The 23,459-nt window shown below is 45.3% G+C and overlaps 1 protein-coding gene across 3 annotated transcripts in view; it reads left to right on the top strand.

Annotated features, from left to right (window-relative positions):
* LOC115774187 (pleckstrin homology domain-containing family G member 3-like) overlaps nucleotides 1-17,440 on the top strand; it is a 28,411-nt gene extending 10,971 nt beyond the window's left edge. For 2 of the 3 annotated variants that reach the window (XM_030721333.1, XM_030721334.1), the window contains 16 exons: nucleotides 2,100-2,572; nucleotides 4,649-4,758; nucleotides 5,355-5,424; nucleotides 5,508-5,554; nucleotides 5,700-5,850; nucleotides 6,531-6,662; nucleotides 7,384-7,566; nucleotides 7,659-7,751; nucleotides 7,829-7,915; nucleotides 7,992-8,025; nucleotides 8,117-8,218; nucleotides 8,298-8,330; nucleotides 10,131-10,141; nucleotides 12,332-12,433; nucleotides 13,268-14,735; nucleotides 15,626-17,440. In XM_030721333.1, the coding sequence (XP_030577193.1) occupies nucleotides 2,100-2,572; nucleotides 4,649-4,758; nucleotides 5,355-5,424; nucleotides 5,508-5,554; nucleotides 5,700-5,850; nucleotides 6,531-6,662; nucleotides 7,384-7,566; nucleotides 7,659-7,751; nucleotides 7,829-7,915; nucleotides 7,992-8,025; nucleotides 8,117-8,218; nucleotides 8,298-8,330; nucleotides 10,131-10,141; nucleotides 12,332-12,433; nucleotides 13,268-14,735; nucleotides 15,626-16,521 (3,992 nt within the window). In that variant the 3' untranslated portion in view covers nucleotides 16,522-17,440. The remainder of the gene's footprint in view (nucleotides 1-2,099; nucleotides 2,573-4,648; nucleotides 4,759-5,354; nucleotides 5,425-5,507; nucleotides 5,555-5,699; nucleotides 5,851-6,530; nucleotides 6,663-7,383; nucleotides 7,567-7,658; nucleotides 7,752-7,828; nucleotides 7,916-7,991; nucleotides 8,026-8,116; nucleotides 8,219-8,297; nucleotides 8,331-10,130; nucleotides 10,142-12,331; nucleotides 12,434-13,267; nucleotides 14,736-15,625) is intronic. The other variant, XM_030721335.1, reaches the window with a different exon arrangement.
* The last annotated feature ends 6,019 nt before the right edge of the window (nucleotides 17,441-23,459 follow it).

The raw sequence follows: 23,459 nt of genomic DNA, 5'->3' as shown, positions 1-23,459 counted from the left end.
CAGGAAATGGGTGGAGTTTTCCTGTGAGCTGTGGCTCATTAAATATTTGTCTGTAAAACAGACAGCAGATCAGTTTGTGTATTAATTTAAGACTTAGTCAAACGTGACCTGACCTTTCATAATTCATGCGTGTTGAACACATTATGGTGAATACACAGTATATAAAGTAGGAGACTTTAATGGGGTTTCTGCCAGAGACGCGCTGCATCGTGAAATCATCTTAAGCTCAAACCCAACCCTGCCAGCAGCTCCTGTGTGACCTGCAGCTTCCAGTCACTGAGGAGTCTTTCTTCATGTGTGCTTTAGAGTCTCAGAGAAGAAACAGCAACGATGTCACATCCAGGCACACCTGTTTAAAGGTGCTGCACCAGAAATGTGTGCAAGGAAAAAAAGTGTCACTCTGATGCAGTTTGTTTAAACATGTCAGTTACAAACAGTTCAACATGAGGACAAATAATAGTCTAAAAATTATATTAAAGGTGGCGTACAAACAAAATCCTTCAGACGTTTGTACAGCAGGATCATCATCAGGAAGTTTAACAAAGTGACTGAGAGCCAGAAACATGCTGTGATCGGCTGTAACCGACTGATCTGCAGAGATTAGCTGCACACACACACACACACACACACACACCTTTAATGAGTGTGTGGGCAGCCAGGTTCTGATGAAATGTCTGTTGTGTTTCTTCTTCTTGGGTAACATCAGACAAACAGGCAGGCGGTGCTGCGTCAGCTGCTGTGTTTTTCCTTTTTAGAGCTGGTTCGGGCTTTCATGGGTGACTTTACAAACTTCAGCATGTTTAAGAGGAACATCTGAGAGCGTAACATCGTGTACACGACCGAGAACAAGGAGCAGAACCTTTCTGTGTGTAATGAACGCAGTGCTATCCTGTTATTACACGTGTGTGTTTGTGTTTTGTGTCTCAGGCGGACTGTCAGTGTCTCTGCTCTTCAGATATTTAGCTAAACCCTCAGAGGACTGGTTAGCTGGTATGTTCGCCAACACCGACCGAAATCTCACAGCACGCGAGTCCCAAAAATCTGTCAACGAATCTAAACCAATAAATCAAAGAGGAATCAGTCCATGTTATCCTGATCAGGACAATGATTGATCTGCTTCATGATTTCACTGAATGAATCTGAGGCAACCTGCTGCTTGGATGTGATTGGCTGATTGGACAGTATTAAACGAAGGGAAAATCTTGACTGAGATCTGATCTATCAGTCAAAGAGGCCACGCCCCTAATAATGCAAACTTTAAACAGGTGAGTTATAGAAGCATCCCCCCCCGTACAGCTGTTATGAGGGGGGAATTATCTCCAGAGAACAAAGCAGTTTCTGTATCAGGCTGTACACGTTTATGTTTTAACGTGGCAGTCTATGGGCACTGACTCACTGTGGCGCCTCTGCTGGACGGCAGAGGAACTGCAGCTTTGGCACATCCATGAAGAAATGGATGTTTCAGCCGTATTTCACGTTGAATTTGAGCCCCTGAGCATGAACACGTTGCAGCTCTGAATCACCCGATGCTTTAATTCCTGAACATTTGATTTCCTAACTGAGCTTAAAGCAGATGACCGCCTACATGTCTGTGTTGAAAGAAGGTCGTTTGGTTGCTTCACACTGAGTTCAAACTGTCTCCTCACTGTAAAGTCATCTGAACATGTCTGGATTCCTGACATTCCTCAGGTACAGAAACCTGAAACACAGAAACAGACTGCTTGGATGATTCACTGTCTGAGGGAAACTTAGAAATGACTTCATCAGGTTTAGATTCCTGTCAGGGAGGCTCTTCTCTGAGATAAAGCTATCACGTCCTGTCTCCACACGCTTTGATTCAGACTCATGGATCAAAAAACACAAACATCCATCGTGGTGTAATGTCCCCTTGCATGAGCTTTTGTTGTGAAAGTCTGCCCTCAGTCTGGCAGTGGAAAAAGCTGTGTGCTTTTATTGTGAAAGGGAACCTGACATTATTAATAAAGGCAGTGTGGTAAGAGTTGAAGTTCCTGTCTCACCTGATGGTGGCAGTGCCACTGTGAGATAGTGATGTAGAAGTTTGCTGTCAGTGACATCATTTCTCTGTCTCCCCTCCTCAGAGTCCCCCCGCCTGTCCACTGCCTCCATCAGCAGCGATGAGCGTGCTCCTTCGGCCACGCCCTCCGACTCCTCTGACTTGCTCGCATCTCACCGGCGCCCCGTGAGCCTGATCTCCACTTTGTCCTCCGGGTCCGGATCCTCCAGAGACGACAACCTTATCCCGCCTCCATCATTCACCAGTTCCTCCTCAGACCCTGACATTAACCTCAACCTGAGCCCCGAGGGGGGCGCCGCAGACCACCAGGGGCCGAGCCCCCAGCCCAACAGCAAGGGGCGGAGCTTCATTCATAACAAAAACAACAACAACAAAGACTGGAAAGCGAGTCGTGCCTCGAGCCGCCGGCAGCCGGCTTCACCATTTATCAGAGCCAGCATGGCGCCCAACCCGCAGCTGACCTACCTGGACCGTGTTGTCATGGAGATCATCGAGACCGAGAGGATGTACGTCAGAGATCTGCGCATGATCGTAGAGGTGAGTCAATTGACCATGTGACCCTACAGGTGTCAAGGTAAGAGGTGTGACCATTTTTGCTGAAAGGGCGTAAGCTCCGTCCACATATGAAGGGATTCAGTTATCACTACTGAACTCCAGTTGCCCGGTAACCCTCTGATTTTTACGATGCCTTATCCGCCAACTACAAGCATCATTCGCTCGCTCTGGTACTCACTTCAGTCGTTTGAATCTAAAGTTAGAAAGGTTTAAGTCAGGACTCCCCACAGTGCCACATCGCTGCTCGTCTCTTCCTGTGTTCACGCCCAGTTAACTGCTAATTGTTCATATCTTTTTTTTTTTTATGCATTTTATTTTAAGTTTTCAAGGTTAGAACATACAGACAAACAGACAGAACCCAGATGCACAGGGTATACATAAAACATTCCAGTTGACAAATGATGTACACACATAACAAATGTATACGAAGTCACATACATGAGAGTACATGCACCCATTAAGGGGCGACCGAGGGGAGAGTCCATGGCAAAGTATGTTCAGCTTAATCTAGTCTGTGAAAAGTGTTCCAGGAAGGGATTCCAGTAGTATGAAAAAGTGTCTTTGGAGCCTTTACGAAGTCTTTCCATCTGTATTATGGACATCATGTCCGTCACCCAAAGGGAAAATGATTGCTAATTGTTCATATCTGACAAAGTCCGGATGAAGGCAGGCGTAGGAAAACTCATCACGCTCTTTGTCTTTACGCTTCAGCCTGAGATTCAGAGATTTTAACGTAGCACATGTAGTCCCTAAAAATAATCCATCTTCTAGCTATGAGCTGGTTCACAAACGTCCAAGGAGGGATTTCTGAGGAAAAAATATATTAAAGGACACTTCGTAAGAACGTCCACAGAGGATGATGGTGGGGGATGATCACGGGATCCTTTCCATGGTAAAGAGAGAGAGTTACAATCATTTTTACCCACAGTCCCGTACCTTCAGCAGCTCAAACACAACTTGACAAATGACCATAAGTCTCAAAGAGCAGTTGGCCTTCAGCCCAGGTTGGCTTTCCTGCATCAGGCTGCAGCTTTCTCACTTGTTTGTTTGCAGCTCTAAAAGTTTGGTTTTAATTTGAACTCCCCAAATTAAAGCTGTCTGAATTCGAGGGCTTCATTTCTTTTCTATGAGCACTGAGAAAAAGATACAAACACTTCAGGTTCTGTTCATATGAAACGTCGTCCTGAATAAGTCTCCATGTCCGATCCAGTGGACAGAGGACACGTAAGAAAGCACAGAGGACAGCTCGTGGAGTTATCGCAGTAACCTGGCAGTGACTCAGACTATAATTAACAGGCTAAGACGCTCTGCAGCGATGGGATTAACTGCTTATGTAACAGGCAGAAACACAGACTTGGAGCAGGAGCAAAGACCTGGACTCACCTGAAACTTCAGGTCCAAAACGTGTTTAAATGGTTGAAGCACAACTCGGTAATAAAACCAGAAAATTACAATGTAATAAAAGAGCAACAAGCACGATAGAATATAGCTGATGATTCACTATCTGATGAATAAGGTTACATTAAAAAAACATATAACATATATACAAACACAAATGTGAGGATTTATTGTATATAAAAAACAATAAAATCCTACAGCACACCTGACACCTGCACGTGTCATTTAACATGAACTCTGTGTGAGGTCATGTACAAATTAAATACTGAATAGAAAATTCAGTAATCAGTAAATGTCTCAGGTTAAATCATGTGAGCGTTTCCAGTTTTAAAATATTTAGAATAAAGTGATTGTGAGAATGTGAGAGAGATTATTAGTATTGTTGCAATAAATATCAATGTGTGTATGTAGTAATCAGATTACTGTGGTATAGATCAGAGTGAGTTCAGTCCTCCTGCTGGACAAATGGAGACATTACACATTAAAACATAAATTGGTGTAATGTGATTTCTTTTTACACTTGAATCTAAAATGTATTTTATTTCTCTGAGGAGTTCTGATCTCTTCTCTCTCACCCCTGACCTTTGTATTACTTCCTTTTATCCTTCCTTCCTTCTGTTACTTGATCCTCTGTCCTAACCCCTCTTTCCTATCCTACAGGACTACCTGGCTCACATCATTGATCAGTCAGATCAGACGGATCTGTCGATCCACCCTGAGCGGGTCTGCGCTCTCTTTGGAAACATCGAGGACATCTACGAGTTCAACAGGTGAGGAAGAGAACGTTTAACGTGTCTGCTCTGAACCGTTTTTTCCCGAACCGTTAACGCTGATGTTTCGTCTCCTCCGTGTCAGCGCTCACAGTTTCCTGTTGGAGGGTGAGTTTGTTTTGCAGAGCAGCGCCGCCCTGCTGCCCAGTGTGAAGTGCTCTGTTTGCTGTGCCTTCATGTTTAAATATGGACCTGTTAAATGACCCGTTTTCACTCCTGAGCCGTGCAGTCAAACACACACGAGCTCTGTAGCACAAAGCATTGATTGCATATATAAAAGATGAACATAGCTGCCATGACGTCAGCCTTTGGTTGATGCTGGACAGACTCAGAGTATTAGGAGCGACCTGATCGTGGGGCCGTTGAGGGTCCAAAGAAACGGTGAGTCTGCGGTTGGACTTTTAGTGCATGTGCTTCCTCTGCGCTCCTTTCCCTCCTTCCTGTCTGCCTTCGTTATGACTGTACATCAGAACATCGTCCCTCACATCAGGAACGTGTTCAGGTGAAGGCTCTGTGGAAACTGCTGAAATGACAGAAAAGCTTTGGCAGAAGTTTGTTGCTGCTGTTGTCACGGTGATGGTGTTTCCTGTTGACAGTGAGCTGCTTCAGGATCTCGACCAGTGTGACAACGACCCGGTCGCCATCGCCAGGTGCTTCGTCATGAAGGTGAGACTGAGGTTTTGATGAGAATGTTTCTACGTGAGGCCGGTCACAGAGCATCGTAAAAATCATGATTTGTATTATTTCAGAGTGAGTACTTCGACATCTACACACAGTACTGCACCAACTACCCAAAGTAAGCGCCGACACTGTCACTCTGCTTTCCTGAATGCTTCATGATACACACACGTTTTAAAAACCTCATCTTGCTCAGACCTCTGATTTACCTGTTCACCTGTCCACGCCTGCCATTCTTCTTCTTCTTCCCTATCCCGTTGCAGTTCGGTAGCGGCGCTGACGGAGTGCATGAGGAATAAATCTCTTGCCAAATTTTTCCGGGAGCGCCAGGCATCACTGAAGCGTTCACTGCCTCTGGGTTCATACCTGCTCAAACCTGTTCAGAGGATCCTTAAATACCACCTGCTGCTCCAGGTACCACACCTGACACCCAGTCACACCTATATTTAAACCTGTGAAAACAGACCTGAGGACTCGCCGTGGACAGCAGAACTGAGATGAAGACAATGTGTCTGAATCTCACTGAAACATCACATTTTGTCTTCTGTTCTGTGCCAGAGTTTCACACGAGGTTTCAGACCGATTCCAGGAGGAGCCATCAGTTCTATTTCTGCCTTAAAAGCCTTCAAACGTGACACTGATTCTTTACATATTAAATAACTACTACAGCAGCATCACAAGTCTGACATTTATTTCTCCATGTCTGGATCTTAAGTGCAAGAAGTCCAGAAAAAGCTGTGAGGAGCAGCTCTGGCTGATGTTTGTTAGCCATGACAGTGTGCAACACTGCATTTCATGAAACTTGGTGGAGAGGTGACGCATGGACACAGATGAACCCAATAAATAAATCCAGTGCAGTGTCTGGAAAAAATGTGCAGATTTTGATGATGGGTTTGGCTGCAAGCAGGAGAGGTCTTTACTTTTTTAGACTCTATGCTCCCCTAGCGTGTGTTGGACAGTCTTTTCCAGATTTTTGAGTTATTATTGGGTTTGAAGTGTGTATCTTTTACATTTGCATAAAATTGCGTATTTTAAATTATATTTTAAACTTGTCCTTAGGCTGACTAGTTGTTGTTTGTGATGATCTTCTTTAGGAGATAGAGAAGCACTTTGACCCAGCAGAGGAGGGTTACGAGGTGGTGGAGGAGGCCCTCTACACCATGACGGGAGTGGCATGGTACATCAACGACATGAAGAGGAAACACGAGCACGCCGTCCGCCTGCAGGTCACCAGCAGCACAAAGCGTTTTACCCCACTCCTCCTTTCCAGTTAGTGCTAAAACACAACCTTAGTGGAAACATTCGGCTGTAACTTCTGTGATGGTTAAAGCTGATGGAGAATTCATCTCCAGAGTTCGGCACAACGATCCATCTTGTGTGGTTCCTTTAATTTTTTAAGCAGCATACAGTACATAACTTTATTTGAAAAACTGAATTAGCTCATTGGGCTAAATTTTCTGTGGAGTTCCACAGGGTTCAGTTATGGATCCTCTTGTGTTTCCATATAATTTTGTTTGTATAAGTTTGCAGATGACCTGCCGTTTTATGTTTCTGTGTCAGAGAGACAAAGTTTAAATTCTGAAATGAACGTTTAAATCATAACTGGTATTCTTTAAAATTAGGCTGTATGGGATGAAGTTCTCTGCACAGGGTAAATGTAAGAGATCCACGTACCAGATAAGAACTTTTTATTAACTCTGATGCCAGTGGTGATATGCTAAGACAAGAAATGTCCAGTGGAAGTCCTGCACTGGATTGTTTTGATAAAAGTAATTAAATTGGACGCGTGTCCAGTAAACCTGGAAATTTGAGCTTTCTTCTTTGAGGAAATCTTGGAAGTTTCAGCATTTCCTTCCTAAAAAAAAACTAACTAACCCAAAGCCAGGAGATGAATATCCACAGCATCGGACCAAACAGGTGTCTCAATGTTTTTGTCTGTTTCTTCAGGAGGTTCAGTCACTGCTGCTGAACTGGAAAGGTCCTGACCTCACCACGTACGGAGAACTGGTTCTGGAGGGAACCTTCAAGGTTCACCGAGCCAAAAATGAGAGAACGCTCTTCCTGTTCGACCGCATGCTGCTCATCACCAAACGCCGCGGAGAGCATTATGTCTACAAGACGCACATCTCTGTGAGTGGGGGCAGACTGAGTCTGAGAGCTGCAGGTTTTTGGTCTTAAACTGCTTTAAATGCAGATTTGTATTTCTCCCTCTGTTTTTTCAGTGCTCCACTCTGATGCTCAACGAAAACACCAAAGACTCTCTGAGCTTCAGCGTCATGCATTACAAAAATCCCAAACAGTCTCACACCGTCCAGGTGAGTCGGCCTCCGCCTGCCGGCCAACAGGTCAGAGGCTCAGCGTTCACACCCTGTTTCCTCTTTTAATGTCTCAGGCCAAGACAGTAGAGGAGAAGAAGCTCTGGGCTCATCACATCAAACGCACCATCGTGGAAAACCACCAAGCCATCATCCCACAGAAGGTCAGAGACCAGAAACCTCAGTATGCACACCAGTTAACCAGTGCAGATGGCAGTAACGTTTTGTTGTGTGTTTCAGGCCAAAGAAGCCATCCTGGAGATGGACTCCATCTGTGAGTAAACATCTTTTCTGCTTTATTTCTGCTAAAAATAAAATGTAATAAAAATGAAATGCATCTCTTTATCGTCACTGTTTCCCTGCAGACCCTTCCAAGTACCGTTACAGTCCTGAGCGCCTGAAGAAAGCCCCGTCCTCTCAGTCGGACGAGTTTCCACGAGATGCTCGGCATGGCCGCCGACAGTCTGGTAATCAGATTACCTGGATTATTGATCAGGGTGTCCTGTTTTTATTGATATGTAACGTTTGGCTTTGTTTTCTCTGCAGAGCCGATCAAACAAATCCCAAAGAGCAGCAAAGGTACGGACAGCTCACTTTTCCCCTCATCACTGATGTTATTAATGAGTGATCACAGCAAACGGAGCCCCGGCTGACAGTGGACGCATCCTGAAACATCAACAGGACTGCTTCATGCAGCAAACGTTATTCACACACCCCACTGGATCATTAATATATGGATTTAACATTAAAATATTAAAAATATTAAAGATTAAACAATGAGGAAGAAAAGACTGAAGGAAAAATAAAAGAGAAAACATGAGTGTTATGGAGCAGCTCACACAAAACAGGTCGGACTATGAATGTAAAACACCAAACGGTCAATAAAACACCAAACGGTCAATAAACAGGAAGTGAGTTCATGAATTAAGCGCGGTGGATCTCCCCACGTTCTCCCTGTGTCTGTGTGGGTTCTCCGGGTTCCTCCCACAGTCACAGACATGCAGTCAGTGGGGTTAGGTTACCTGCTGATTCTAAACAGCCCATAGCTGTGAATGTTGTCCGTCTCTCTGTGTTAGCCCTGTGACGGCTGGGATAATGCAGATAATGATTATTTTATAGATCGATCGATCAAAGTAAAATGTCTGAAAATGGCCTCAAATATGATGTGATGGAAAATGAAACAGCAGCAGCAGAAACAGAACAATAAAACATCTTGAATGAATTCATGAAAAGTTTAGTTGATTATTGGAGAATAAAGGTGAACTTAGAGCTGGTTATACGCTCGTCTTTCACTTGTTTGAGTATCACTGCAGCTAAATAAGGAGCTGGAGGAGACGAACGTGCTTAAACATGTAATTTAATTTCTTTATAAAAGCTGACAGCATACACCAAAAATCAGCTCTTCTTCATTGCAAAATTAGATTTTCAGAATAAAGGAAATGATTATAAACTGCAGTCAGTGAACCCACCGAAAATAACAGACATACAGATGATGAGCTGCTGTGCGCTCACCTGTACCCCACAGGTTTTACCTTATCAAAGCAGGAGCAGCACATATGTACACCATCATGTTCCAGCATGTTTATACCTTCAGGAGAAAACAGGACATCGACCCTGTGCTCTTCTTCGCTCGTCTCCATCGTTTCCCTCCCTCCTCTCTAAAATTCATACCTAACAGTGTCATATGAAGGAACCAGCTGACTTCAGGGTGCTGTAAACCGTTAGTGAGCAGGTTCAAGATAGAATAGAATAGGAAGCTTTTTTGTTATCAAATATGGAGTGTGATGAAAATGTGGCAGCTGCCACAGTTCAGTGCCTTTCTTTAAAAAACCTAAACAAGGAGGTAAAAAGCAGAGGAACCTGTGTATGTGCTGCAGAGAACAGTGTAAAGATCAAAGAAAGACTTACAGGGGAATAAATAAATGTAACAAATATACCAAATATTGCACAGAGACCAGTATGTACCAGATATTACATTGCACAGGGTTGAGGGAAATAAATAAACATATTTGCAGTTAACAGTGAGTTAGTGAAGCTACTGTTGTGTATTATTGTGTAGTGTTCAAGATTCTGATGGTCCAGAGGTCAAAACTGTTCCTCATCCTGTTTGTATTATTATTTACTTTGTAGTTGTTATTATTAATTTAAATAATGCTATGCACACGCACACACACACACACACACACACACACACACACACACACACACACACACACACACACACACACACACACACACACACACACACACAAAGCTGCAGATGGAGTCTTTAACAGCTCCTCAGATAAGCGTGTTTTCTCGGTCTAACCAGTCCTTTTGTCTGCTCTTCTTCTTCTTCTTCTTCTTCTGCTGCTGCTGATCATCCTACTGAACCCTCAGCACTCCTGGAGGTAAGTCAGAAAAACTCATTCAACACAAACTATAAGCCATCTGCTCACTGCCGCTCCTCCTCCTCCTCTTCAGATTTAAAAACTGTTTCCTGTTGTGTGTTTCACGGCTTTGTGAAGTTTTCTGATGTGTTCTTATTAGCGATGTTTCGTGAGGGTTACTGAGGCTTCAGTGGTGCAGCCCCGCTGTTAAAGCAACACTTTAGTTTTAGGAAGCAGAAACAGGATGACGGTGTGTGACGTCCTGCAGCACTCAGATGGGGAGTTGGTGTTACCAGCCGGCAGGCGCTCGCTGCAGCTCGCCGTCAGCAGCAGCACGCTGGGATCCAGCAGCCTGGGTGAGTCTGAGGGTCACCAGCCTGTCATAGAGGTGGAGGAGGAGGAGGAGCTTGGCAGCAGGAAGGACTCACTGGAGCACCTGTTGTGTAGCGAGGAAGAAGAAGAGGCGGGTCAGTTGGATGATGCTCTACTGGAGGATGAGCAGGTAGAGGACTTTGCCAGCTCGGTGCTGGCTGCCATCTCCTGCTGGCACATCCGGGCCTTCCTTTCCTCCACGGTGATGGTGAGGCTTTCTGGTGCCAGCCTGGTCTTCATCGCCTGCAGCACCTGTAACTTTTGAAAGGATGCTGCGCTGGAGCTCTCAGTAACTGCTGCATGGGCTTCACGTGTGGAACTAACACAGCCAAGCTGCATGTTTGGGTTCAACACACTAAACTACAGCAGAGAGACCACACAAGACAACGTTCAAAAGAACATTCAGATGTTTGGATGAAGCTTCTTGTTTTTTCTCCTTGAGAGTCAGAGCATTTCAGATGATCAGTTTCTTTCAATAGCTTTAGCCTAGCTTAGCACAAAGACTAGAAGCAGGAGCAAACTGTGAGCCCAGCTCTGTTAAAAACTTCAGCTCTATCAAATCAGGAACATGTTGAGGTCTTATTACCACTCGTGACCTTAATCAGCATCTCAAAAGTCTTGAATGCTGTGACTCTTATCTTCAGTATGTTGCTCTTCTGTCTGATGGCTAATTGGTCAGCTAACATTTGGAGTTCCACAGGGTACCATCATGGGTCCTCTATTGTTTGACTGTAAATGTGACCTTTGGGTTTTTATAGCAGAAAATATGCTATAAATGATATGCAGCTCCACATTTTCCTACAAGAGAAAGCAAAAATTAACCAAAGTGAGGTCATCCAAATGTTCATAAAAGCATGAAACACTTCCGGTCACGGTGGGCTCGGACTGTGAGGCTACCATAATATCAGTATCGGTACCAGACGCCAGTGCTGGATCGTGATGGTCGCAGCTGTACAAATGATTACATCAACAAGAAGAACAAAACTACTTTTACTCAGAGTGTGAAAACATTTTTAACTATGTTTTCCAAAATAATGAGATATTCAGTGTCCTACATTTTCGTATTGATAAATAGTGATTGATGTGTCTCCTTCAGCTCATTTACATTAACCGTAGAAGTCAAATAGAAACACGAACTCTGTCTCAGAGCTGTTACATAAGCAGGCCAATGAGGCATGCCCACAGTTTTTCCTGGATCCAGTGTCTGTGCTAAGCTATGGTTGTCTTGTTGTTGCACTGAACACACCTGACTCTGGAGAACAAAACCAACAAGCACCTCCTAAAATATGTTCCTCTGATGTATCAGGTTATGAATTAGAATGCTCTTTGAGTTTCTTTGGCTTTTTTTCTTTGCATTTAGTTTGATGGTCTTTTACTTTGTTTTTTCTGGGAGCTTCTTTGGAAATTCAGCCTTCAGCTTTTCATCCGTCTTTATTGCTGTGAGACTGAATATACTGCATAATCAAGTGTTTCCAGGTTCTCTCTTGATGAACTGGACATTTGCTGTTGCCTCTGAGTTTTGTTGCATTTATTTGCATGTTTAGTTCAGACTGACTCAGTTTGTGTTTGCAGTGAAGCTGATAATGAAACCTGCTGCTTATCCCTGATCTGTTGTTTAAAGTGGAAGATGGCTGCTCTCTGTTCTGTCTGTATTAAATAAAGGGTCAGTTCGCACAATAGAAATGCACTGTGGGTGAGGTGACCCTTTGAAATCAGTGAGCAGCTTTTCCACGAACACGACTAATACCGTCTGAGTTTTTGGTTTTAATCACATAAAAATATTGAAACTTTTCCTCTGGCATTTATTTGACTACCTGTTCGATTTGTTCTTTGCTGAAGGAGGCAGAGGAGGGCGGCGTCTCTTCAAACAGCTCGAACAAAGAAAATGGACGCCTTCCTGAAGTAGAAGAACCCGGTGGAAGCATGCTGACACCTGAGCAGGTAAATAACACTCAGTGGCTGACTCGCAGGTTTGAGGGCAGCTCCAGGTTTCCAGCTTTGCTCTGATTTACAAGAATAATTAGACAAATCTTTGGCTGTCAGGAAGTGCTGGTTGTTGTTTTGTTTTTTGGTTTTTTGGTTTTTTTTGGGGGGGGGGGTTGTTTTGTGTAATTTTTTGATATTGTGATTTTATTTTGCAAATTTAATTTAGTATATTTAGTTAAAAATGCAGCTTAGCATGACGGCTTGGAACTTCCTTCCTTGTTATTGTGTTGTAGAGTTCTGCACAGATATCAGTCATGTGTATGTGTTACTGTGGAAACCTGGCATTGTAGGGTCCATGTTAAGTACTGCAGCACAAAGCACCAGTCTGAACGTCTCCATTCCTGGTTTCCTCCTACCACCTCCTACGGCTCCGCAGTTGTGTCCAGTTTAAGGCCAAAGAAAATCCTGAATTTTTGTTTCCTTTTCACAGCCAGCAAGTGTGTGCTGGATGTGGAGAGAAGGAGCTTTAGTTGCTGGACTGATGGTGGCCGCTTAGAACAGCTCACCCATCCCTAACTGTCTCATAGTCCAGACATCACTTCCTGTCAGCTTCTCCTACTCGACAAAGTCTCTCAGTCAACATTTAGTACCAGTTAAAAGTTTGGACACACGTACACTCCCAACTTAACTAGTACTGTATATTACGGGCCGTTATTAAAAATGAAGCTTGTTCCTGGAGTTTTCTTTCCAAATTCTAAGAAAAACTGACTCCATTGCAACACTCACTCTGCACTGCTTATTAAATAAGAATTCAGAATCAACTGTTATGTATTTATTTTTCTTTTTTAGCCCACTGCAGAGAAGCTACTGCAGGAGAAGCCATCCGAACCAATCTCAGAACCAGAACTTTCCTCTGATCCAACCTCTGCCAGCATCCTCATTTCCCCTCAAAAGTCAGAAGACCTGAAAGCTGAAGTGGATCCAGAGCTCACAGAGGAAGCATCCTCTGCTACACCTGATTCAGATTCGAAGACCTTGAGCAGTGGAGAATCCTCTGAGGATGAGGAGGATGAGAAGGAGACGGGAGGGAAGGAAGGCAAAGCCACCAGCATCCTCCCGTCCTCTGTCCTGGACAAAGCCAGCGCTATTGCTCAGCACTTCACTAACAGCATCAAACGAGGCAGCACGGTCCAGGATGACACCCGCTCCCTTGGTTGTCCTTCACCTCGGTTACCCAGCAGGAGCGGCAGCAGTCTCAGCCTCTGCGCTGAAGCAGAGGACCGACCTCCTAGATTCAGCAGCATCATTGGTGATTCTGCAGAGACATTTGGTGGGATAGATTTGACCATGTTATCTCCTCGAGATGACAGCCCCTTTGACAATGACAGGGGTATTAGGCGAAGGCGGGACTCCACCCTGTCCAAGCAGGACCAGATGCTAATTGGGAAAATCAAGAGTTACTATGAAAATGCTGGAACTCAGGATGCCACCTTCAGCCTCCGGCGTAGAGAGAGCCTCACGTACATCCCATCTGGACTGGTCATGAGCTCCGTCAGCCGGTTCAACAGCATTCCAAAGGATAAAACTGTCCCGACAAATACCTCCACCTCAACCTCCTCTGCCACTGTGGACCCTACTTCTGATTTACCCCAAAATACTAAAGATCATATGGTCTCTAGTGACTCTCTAGACTCCTTAAAGTCTGATCAAAGAAGCACTGATCCAGAAGATTCAGAAAATAGCCAGAGGTCCAGGTCTCGAAGTGTGCAGGATAATCTCTCTGATGATGAAGAGTTTAGATCTTCATCTGAAATGATCAAGATATGGCAGGCGATGGAGCAAGAAATCACAAAATCCCAGAGTGAAGATGGAGGGTGCGATCGATCCAAAGAAGCTCCGGTAACCTCCAGAAGCATCGGCCTTTCTATCCCAACCAAGAGCTCTTCCCAAGAAAGCAGAGCTTCTGATCTCAGCACCATCAAAGAAGAATCGACAAGCCCTCTACCCCTCAAGCCCAAAGCCCCGGGGGTTAACCGGACAGGAAGCGTGAGGGACACTCTGAAGATGTTTGGGGAAGAGGCTGTCATCCTCAGGGCTCCAGTGCCTCGAGTCACCCAGCTGAAGGTGGAGGCAGAAAAAGAGAGGCCCAGTGAGGATTCAGGCCAGATGGATGAAGTGGACAAGGCGACGAGCAAAGTCCTCCATCTGGCTCGTCAGTACAGTCAGCGAATCAGAACCACCAAACCGATGGCCCGTCAGGGCATCCTGATCGGAAAGAAGAGCTTAGCCAGTGTGGTGGAGGAGAAACAAGGTTCAGGTACTTAACATCGCTTTACACACTGCTAACGTTTCCAACCAGCAAACCTCCATCCAGTGACTGACTATGTGACTGTAGGACCATTCAAAAATAATGTTTTCAAACATGTCATAAGACAGCTAAAAAAAAAAAAAGTCCTTGAAGCAACCTTCACAGTTCAGAGCCTGTGTTTAATCCTGTTCTAACCTCTTGCCATCCACCAGGTCACTGGTGACCTTTGTGATAGGGTTAGAGTTAGGGTTACATCTATCGAGCTTATATGGAATTTTCATTTAGAAAATCATATAGAAGACCTGGAAGAGGCTTGATTTTAAACAATATCATCTCCTAGTTTCTATGTTTTAGCTCCTCATTAAAATACCATGTGAGGGGTAGATGTGAGCCTAACCCTGAGCACACCCCCCAGTCCTGCACAGGCACCTGCTGGATGTTATTGTTGTATTTGTTCTGCATGTTTGGAGAAATGGGCAGATATTCAGTCCTGTTTAGCCTGAGCCTGTCCCACCTTCAGCAAACACTAAATCTTCAAATAATTATTTTCCTGTTGAGCAACCATCCAGTCCAACCTGCCTGCACATGCTCAGTCTGCTCTCACTAAAAGAAATTTAACAAACAACGGTACCAGATGTACTTATGGCATTTTGCTGCCACCTTCAGGTAAGCAGCAGAGCTTACTTCAGTGTGGGCCTGTTTATAATCTGCCCCTAAGGACTCAAATAAAGTCAAATGTGTTTTGGATTATTCTGGTTTATTGCAGCTTTTGTCTCACTGCTCATCATTCTATCAGTTATTAGAACATTGTGAAGAAATATGTGATATAATTTAAGATTGTTACAGTATAAGATGAAATAAGTGGAAATATACCTTAAGTATATCTTTTCTTTTGGCAGGTAAATCCAACCTGACTCTGCCGCTGGTTTCTCATAAGCAGGCGACTTCTTTGCCGCTGAGTCCTGTAGACCTGATAAGATCTCCAACCCTGGGCCTGACCTCCAGCTCAGCAGGCAGCTCCAGGGGGGTCTCACCGGGCCGCCTTCACTCTCGCAGCCCCCTCAGTCCACCTCCTCCCATTGAGGGCTTCAACTGGCCCGATGTCCGTGAACTACGGTCCAAGTACTCTGACCACGGCTGCTCCCAGAGGAGTGGAGTCAGTCGGAGTCGCTCCATCCCGGAGCAGTTTGACGGCAGTCTGAGGAGGCACTCCAGCTGCTCCTCCAGCCGCTCCCCCGATGATGAAGCTTCCAGCGGGGTTCCTTCACACAAATCTCACAGAAACCGGGATGCCAGCCGGGAGGAACGCAGCAAACGGCTCCTCAGAGCCAATTCTCTGGATCCTCGGCTGAGTGATTCCCAAATGACTGAGCTGCAAAAGCTCCAGGACCAGGTGGCAAATGCCAGCTATGGTTACTACATTGCAGCCGAGGCTCCCCTGACAAATGACCCAGAACACAAGATCATTGTCATGGAGAAGCTTCCAGAATCAGGAGAAACAGCCAAAGAACCTAAAGAAAAAGAGGACGAGGGTTACGTTCAGATCCGTTCACCAACCAGCAGGGAGAAGATCTCCATCATGGCCGTCATCGACCGGTGCCGGGCCTACCAGGAGTCCGATGAATACAAACAGAGGGAGGAACCAAAGGACAAAACTCAACAGAACAAGACATCAGCAGCATCTGCTGAGCAGGATGAGTCCCAGAAAACGAGATCAAACTCTGGACCAAAGGTGGAAGGCGGTCAGCAGAGCATCGTGAAGAATCTGAGGGAAAGGTTTCAGAGCATGAGCTGAAGACAGAGCAGCCCTGAACTTTCCTCCATCGGGACTCTGAATTAATAACCAAAAAGGGGCAAAATAACAGGCTGTTAAAGGTTTTAATTATGAGATTATTTAATTTATTTTGACAGGGAAACCTGTTATAGCATGTGGCAATGACACAACATGTTTAAAGGGGAGATGAAATATTAAAACAACCCAAATTATCAGGTGTATATATAAAGTCAGCAGTTAGAAGATGAATTGTTTGATTTTGTGCAAAAATCCAAGAATACCTTTTCCCCGTCTGCTGTCTCAGAAAAAAAAATCTAAATATCTGTAAATATCTTCATGCAAATCTTGATTGAAAGCACCTTCCTGTGCAGGTGTAGTACATCACTTCCTCTTCAGGTGTTCTCAGTGAAATCAGGACTACACTAAGGGATCGTTTCTGTTAGAGCTTCAGACTGCAGCCACTCTGTACAGATCCTCTGTGTGGACTGCCAGAGGACTAACCACTAAACCCGACATCCTCACCCTCACTTTGTTCACTCCCAGTGTCAAAAACACCCTGAAGGTTTAGTGTGTGCTATATTTAGAACATCTCACCCCTGTACCTGCTGTCATACCAGCCTTTGCAGTGAGGGACTGAAGCCCTCATGGCGCCTGCAGACTCCTTTGATGTAGAGGTCAGACTGATGCAGTGGTTCGGGTTTGCTCCAGTACTCGTTCAGTAGGTGTTTGATTTTAAATTTCAGGATATCTGTTTTTTTGTTTTTTTTAATGTGGAAATCTGCACCATCAGCACCGGACTCACCACGCTGCAGTTCACCTCTTTGACACATTTCTGTCTCGATGTTCCACAACAGCAACGGAGCAGAAGTAGCAGCATCAGATTTATTTATGGTGATTTTATCACACATCACAGTTCTAAAACACCCCACCCACCACCCCACCCACCTGACCCACCCACCACCCCACCCACCTGACCCACCCACGACACCACCCCACCCACCACCCCACCCACCTGACCCACCCACCACACCACACCACCCACCTGACCCACCCACCACACCACCCCACCCACCACCCCACCCACCTGACCCACCCACCACACCACCCCACCCACCACCCCACCCACCTGACCCACCCACCACACCACCCCACCCACCTGACCCACCCACCACACCACCCCACCCACCACCCCACCCACCTGACCCACCCACCACACCACCTGACCCACCACCTGAGCAGCAGGGCACCAGCACCTCCTGCGTTCTCTCAGCTTAGATTGCTGTTTGTGTTGACGGAGTCTGCTGGATTTGAAGGCAGCTACGTGGCAGCTTTAATCCCTTTCTGAGAAGGGCTGAGTAGTAACACACTATTGATAGTACCTCGAACAACACAACCACAAAGAGACCAAACATCCTCTTAAAGGAGCCGTCTGACATTTATCAAATTCTCTGTTGCTGGATGCATATACTGACTGTAGGAGGAGCTGCTCGCTCTCAGAGGAGGAAAACCACCCAAGTTTGTGTCATTCACACTTTGAACGTTGTTAAATGAGTATTTGTAGGAAGGACTTCATGTGTTGGTGCTGTTGTGTTTAGGGTTTCCAGTGATCAGATCTCACAGGAGCAGAAGTTTAATGAACCCAACATGAAACTCAACTCATGTTTCAGCCTGAATGTGCATCAGACTTATTGATCAGCAGCTTCTGGTCACATTGATTGATTGGTTGATTGATGTTAGGCTTTTCCTTTACTGTGACTTCCTTCTGATTTTATGAAAATCCAGTAATTACATATTTATAGACATAAACATCGTTCACGACAGTCAGATCTGTGAACGGAGCACCGAACCGTCTGATTAAGAGAAAGATCAATAAATACATGATTCAGAAAATCACATTATCTACTGAATTGAACAATACTGAAAATAGGTTTGTGGTTTCCACTGTTAAAAATGAATATCTTTTATTTTTCTCCCCTTAAATAGAAAAGAAATGAAATATTTTACAGTCACTGTAAAATATTCAGAGTAATTCTCGTTTTTTGTGCCTTTTTATTTTCTCATATGCTTTGGTCTCTGTAGACACTGGGAGTTCTCACTGTTTCTAGCACTTTGCTCAGAGGCACAGTGGCAGATCCGACCATCTGTAACTGCTGGTCCACCTGCACGTCCTGCTCCTCAGTCAGTCCACTGTTAACACTCATGATGTACCTGCTATTTATTTAGATACAAACACATCAACTGTCTTTCTGTAACTGTGTGTGTAACTGTGCGTATGTGTGTGAGTCTGAGTGTGTGTGTGTGAGTGTGAGTCAGTGTGTGTGTACAAATATGTTTGTATGGCGTCTGTTCTACATTAAAGCACATATATAAGAATAAATGTGTGTGCATTGAGTGTATCCAGTGTTGTGTGTTTGTATTGTGTATACAGTTCTCACCACTGAAACATTTCAAATGGTCAAACTCTCCATCCTGTTGGTCAGAAAAGACTCTGAGCTTCTTCTGCATGAAATGAACCCTGCACCCACCAGCTACAATAGAATAGAATAGAACAGAATAGAATACCTTTATTTGTCATTAAACAGAATGTACAATGGCCACTGCTGTTCAGTGCTATGCTGTAGAAAGTCACACTTTCTAAATATATATATATATTTTTTTAAATTCTAAAAATATACTAAAAATAAAATAGAATGTTTAAAAAAATATACATTATAAAAAGTAAAATAAATAGGTAATTGTATACATATAATAATGAAGATATGAGTATTGCACTTGGTGAATAATTATTAGATATTACATATTATAGAAGTGATAGATACTGTTCACTATGAATAATACAATACAGTGGGTACAGAAAGTACTCTTTGTTTCATTTTCTGTCAAGATGGGGTGCTGAGTGAACATTAATGAGAAATAAAATGAACTTTTTTGATTTTAGCAAATGGCTGCAATGAAACAAAGAGTGAAAAATTTAAAGGGGTCTGAATACTTTCTGTACCCACTGTATAGCACAGAGATGTGGGTGTTGCACAGTTACAGTGGGTGAGTGTGTGAGTTCAGGGTGGTGATTGCTCTGGCGAAGAAACTGATTTTGAGTCTGTTCTGGCTTTGATGCTCCTGTAGCTCCTGCCAGAGGGCAGGATGGCCACATCCATGGGTGTAAGGGTGCTAGGCCAGGGTCTTTCTGCACTCGTTGACATGAGTGGCATGATTTTGCTTGGTGCTCGATCTGGGAGTCGATGCTGGGCCACCAAACGTAGCTACGAGCTAAGCTCTTCATCCTTACTACACCTGGGTGTGCTGAGTGTAGCTCTGTCAGCACCCGGGGGCGCAGTTTTGGTGACACAATCACTCTCAACCCCCACAAAAGACATCCGTGCTGCACAGTGAGATCATGGCGGCGCTGGAGATAGGGAGACAGCTCACCTGCGTCCTTTGCAGCTGGAAAACGACCAGTTGTGACCATTTCCATGACACGGGACAGGGTGGAATCCGACATGGTGTGACGCTTGATCTCGGCGTTGCTGACTGGCAATGTGTCCAACTGTGACGTGTAGAACACCTCCACTGCATCTTGTTTCTCACTGGGGGCATGAGGGAGCGGTAACCTTGACAGTCCATCAGCGTTGGCATGTAGGGCCCCCTTTCGGTACTCAATGGTGTAATTGTGAGCGGAAAGCATGAGCGCCCAGCGTTGCATGCGAGCTGCAGCCATGGATGGTGTGCTTTTCACTGGACTGAAGATGGTTGTAAGCGGGCGATGGTCAGTGAGTAGCGTGAATGTATTACCATACAGGTACTGGTGGAACTTGCGTACTCCAAAGACTATCGCTAACGCCTCCCTCTCAATCTGAGCGTAGTTTTGTTCTGCTTTGCTGAGAGTTCTGGATGCATAGGCGATGGGTTTTTCATCGCCATCCGGCATGACATGCGAGAGAACAGCTCCGACCCCATAGGGTGAAGCATCGCAAGCGAGACGGAGCGGCAACTCAGGGTTGTAGTGTGTGAGCACCTCTTGTGATACCAGGAGTGCTTTGGCTTTCTGGAACGCTGATGCACAGGCTGACGTCCACTGCCATTTCTTTTCTTTGTTCAGCAGTTCATTCAACGGCTTTAGCACAGTGGCCAGATCAGGGATAAAGCGTCCATAATAGTTAAGCATTCCTAGGAAAGATCGAAGTTTACTTACATCGCCTGGTGCTGGTGCTTCCACGATGGCACGTACCTTCTCCGGTGACTTGTGGAGCCCAGCAGCAGCGATGATGTGGCCCAGGTATTCCACGGATTCCTGGAAGAAGAGACATTTCTCTTGCTTGAGGTGCAGGCCGTATTCCTCTAGCCTGCTGAGTACTGCATCCAGAGTTTTCAGGTGTGTCTGCTTGTCAGGACCACTGACCAGTATGTCGTCCAGGTAGCAGTGAGTGTGTGGCAGTCCGAGGAGCACCTGGTCCATTGCCTTCTGGAACAAGGCGGGCGAAGACGCTACACCAAACGGCAAGCGGTTGAAGCAGAACAGTCCTTTCTGTGTTGAGATGGTCAGCAACTTCTTGGAGCTCTCTTCTACTTCCATCTGTAGATATGCATTGGATAGATCCAGCTTACTGAAGCGTTGACCTCCAGCGAGAGAAGCAAACAAGTCCTCAATACGTGGAATTGGGTACTTGTCGATGCAGAGAGCTGGGTTGATGGTGACTTTGAAGTCCCCGCAGAGTCTCACGGCGCCGTCCTTCTTGTTCACGGGCACCACTGGCGTAGCCCAGTCACCATGCGCCACAGGTGAGATGACGCCAAGCTCAGTGAGGCGTGTCAGCTCAGCTTCCACTCGCGGTCGAAGAGCATATGGCACATTGCGTGGTGGGCAGAATTTGGGTACACTGTTTGGTCTTAGAGTGAGCCTGGCTTTCACTGCTCTCATGGTGCCTAACTTATCGGAGAAAACAGCGGAGTGTCTCTTTAACACTGTCTCTAAGCTGTCTGTCTGTCTATACTCAATTGCATGTACAGTCTTTAAGTCTCTCCAATTTAGTTGAATGGCTCTCAGCCACTCCCTGCCAAATAATGGTGCAGCATCCGCCTTCACCACATACAGTGGCAAGACAGCGTGTTGCTTGTTCAATGCCACTTGCACTTTAACAACTCCTTCTGGTGCCAAAGGCTCTCCTGTGTATGTCTTTAGTATGATATCAGTGGGTTGCAGAGGAAACTTATACAGCTTTCGTTTGTACAGTTCCCAAGGAATCAATGACACTGCAGCCCCTGTATCCAATTCCATCTCCATTTTCTTTCCGTTAACTGTTGGCACTACTGATATGCGTGAATATTTCCCTTTCTGAGACACTGCATACAGTCCCAAGTCACTGTCACTATCCGATTTCGTTCCTTCACTTTCACTTTCATTCGCCTCGACGTGATGGATCTTTTTCTTTCTATCTTTCACGCTGCATTTGTGTGCATGGCTTTTCTGTTCAGGCTTAATATCTTTGTGTTTATGTTCTCTTTCATGACTGCTTTTTGATTTACTCCTGCACATTCGTTTCGTGTGACCCTTCCTCCCGCACTGGTGACATTCGCGGTCTTTGTACCAGCAGTCATCATCACTATGATTTCCCTTCCCACAGCGGCGGCATTTTTCACCTTGCGAAAACACTGCGTTTACTTTCAGGGAATTACTTAACTGCTGTACGTCGCGTGCTGCTGTCTCTGCTGACACTGCATGTTCAACAGCTTTCTTGAACGTGAGGTTTTCCTCAGTCAGAAGGCGTTTCTGCACAGCTTCGCATTTCAATCCGCAAACAAATCTGTCCCTCAGAGCGTCCTCTAGGTAAGCCCCGAACTCACAGTGTTCCGATAGCTTCTTGAGCACTGCTACATACTGTGCTACCGTTTCTCCTTCCCCCTGATTTCGCTTGTGGAACCTGAACCTCTCGGCTATAACAAGCGGTTTCGGTGTGAAGTGATCTTTAAGCACAGTCACAGCCTGTTTGTAAGTCATTGTGCCAGGTGCCACGGGAGCTACTAAGCTACGAAGCAGTCCATACGTTTTAGGTCCCATCACACTGAACAGTACTGAAACCTTCTTAGCCTCATGAATGTCATTAGCCACCACGTAATGCTCAAAACGTTCAATATACGTTGCCCATTGCTCACCAGACTCATCGAAAATGTCCATATGTCCATATATTCCAGCCATCATACGTCTTTCTGGGATTACTTGCACTGTAGATGAACTCGAAGCACTCGATGTCCTTGTATCCGCAGATGTAACACTAGCTGCACTCGGGTCCTCCGATGATGGTTGGCTCATAGTTGATCAGCACATTAGCTATCCAAAAACGCGGGTGTTCATTTCGGTCCAAAAACTTGCACAAAGCTGACTTAACTTTCACAGCCAGTCGATGAAAAGTATTCCGAAATACACGACTCGTCGCCAATTTATGTTATGTTGCTCCCTTATAGTGTCACTAAGTAAACATTATTACTCGACACACAGAGCATGGAGGACAACTTCTTGCTGGTTCACTCGTTTGTTTATTATCCTTCTGTTGCTATGGTTACATTCAGAACCCCTGTATGCCCTAGTGGCGGTCTGCCCCTCTGGTGGTAAGTATTGGTAGGACATCTCTAGGTTCATACATCACACAGTACGTCAGCAGGCTCTCAATGGATGAGCGGTAGAAGGTCAGCAGCAGGTTTGAGTCCAAGTTGTTCTTCCTGAGGATCCTCAGGAAGTGAAGTCGCTGCTGAGCCTTCTTGATAACAGCTGTGATGTTATCTGACCAAGAGAGATCAGCAGAGATGAGGACACCGAGAAACCTGAAGGTGTGGACCCTCTCCACACGCTCGCCGTTGATGTAGAGGGGAGCTGGGTCAGTCCTGTGCTTCCTGAAGTCGATGATGATCTCTTTGGTTTTCATGGTGTTCAGTGCCAGGTTGTTCTCTGAACACCAGGCTGTCATTCA

The sequence above is a fragment of the Archocentrus centrarchus genome, chromosome 24 (genome assembly GCF_007364275.1).
Source record: "Archocentrus centrarchus isolate MPI-CPG fArcCen1 chromosome 24, fArcCen1, whole genome shotgun sequence".
NCBI lineage: Eukaryota > Metazoa > Chordata > Actinopteri > Cichliformes > Cichlidae > Archocentrus > Archocentrus centrarchus.
Note: the sequence above shows the minus strand (reverse complement) of the source record. Positions and strands in the feature narration are given on the sequence as shown.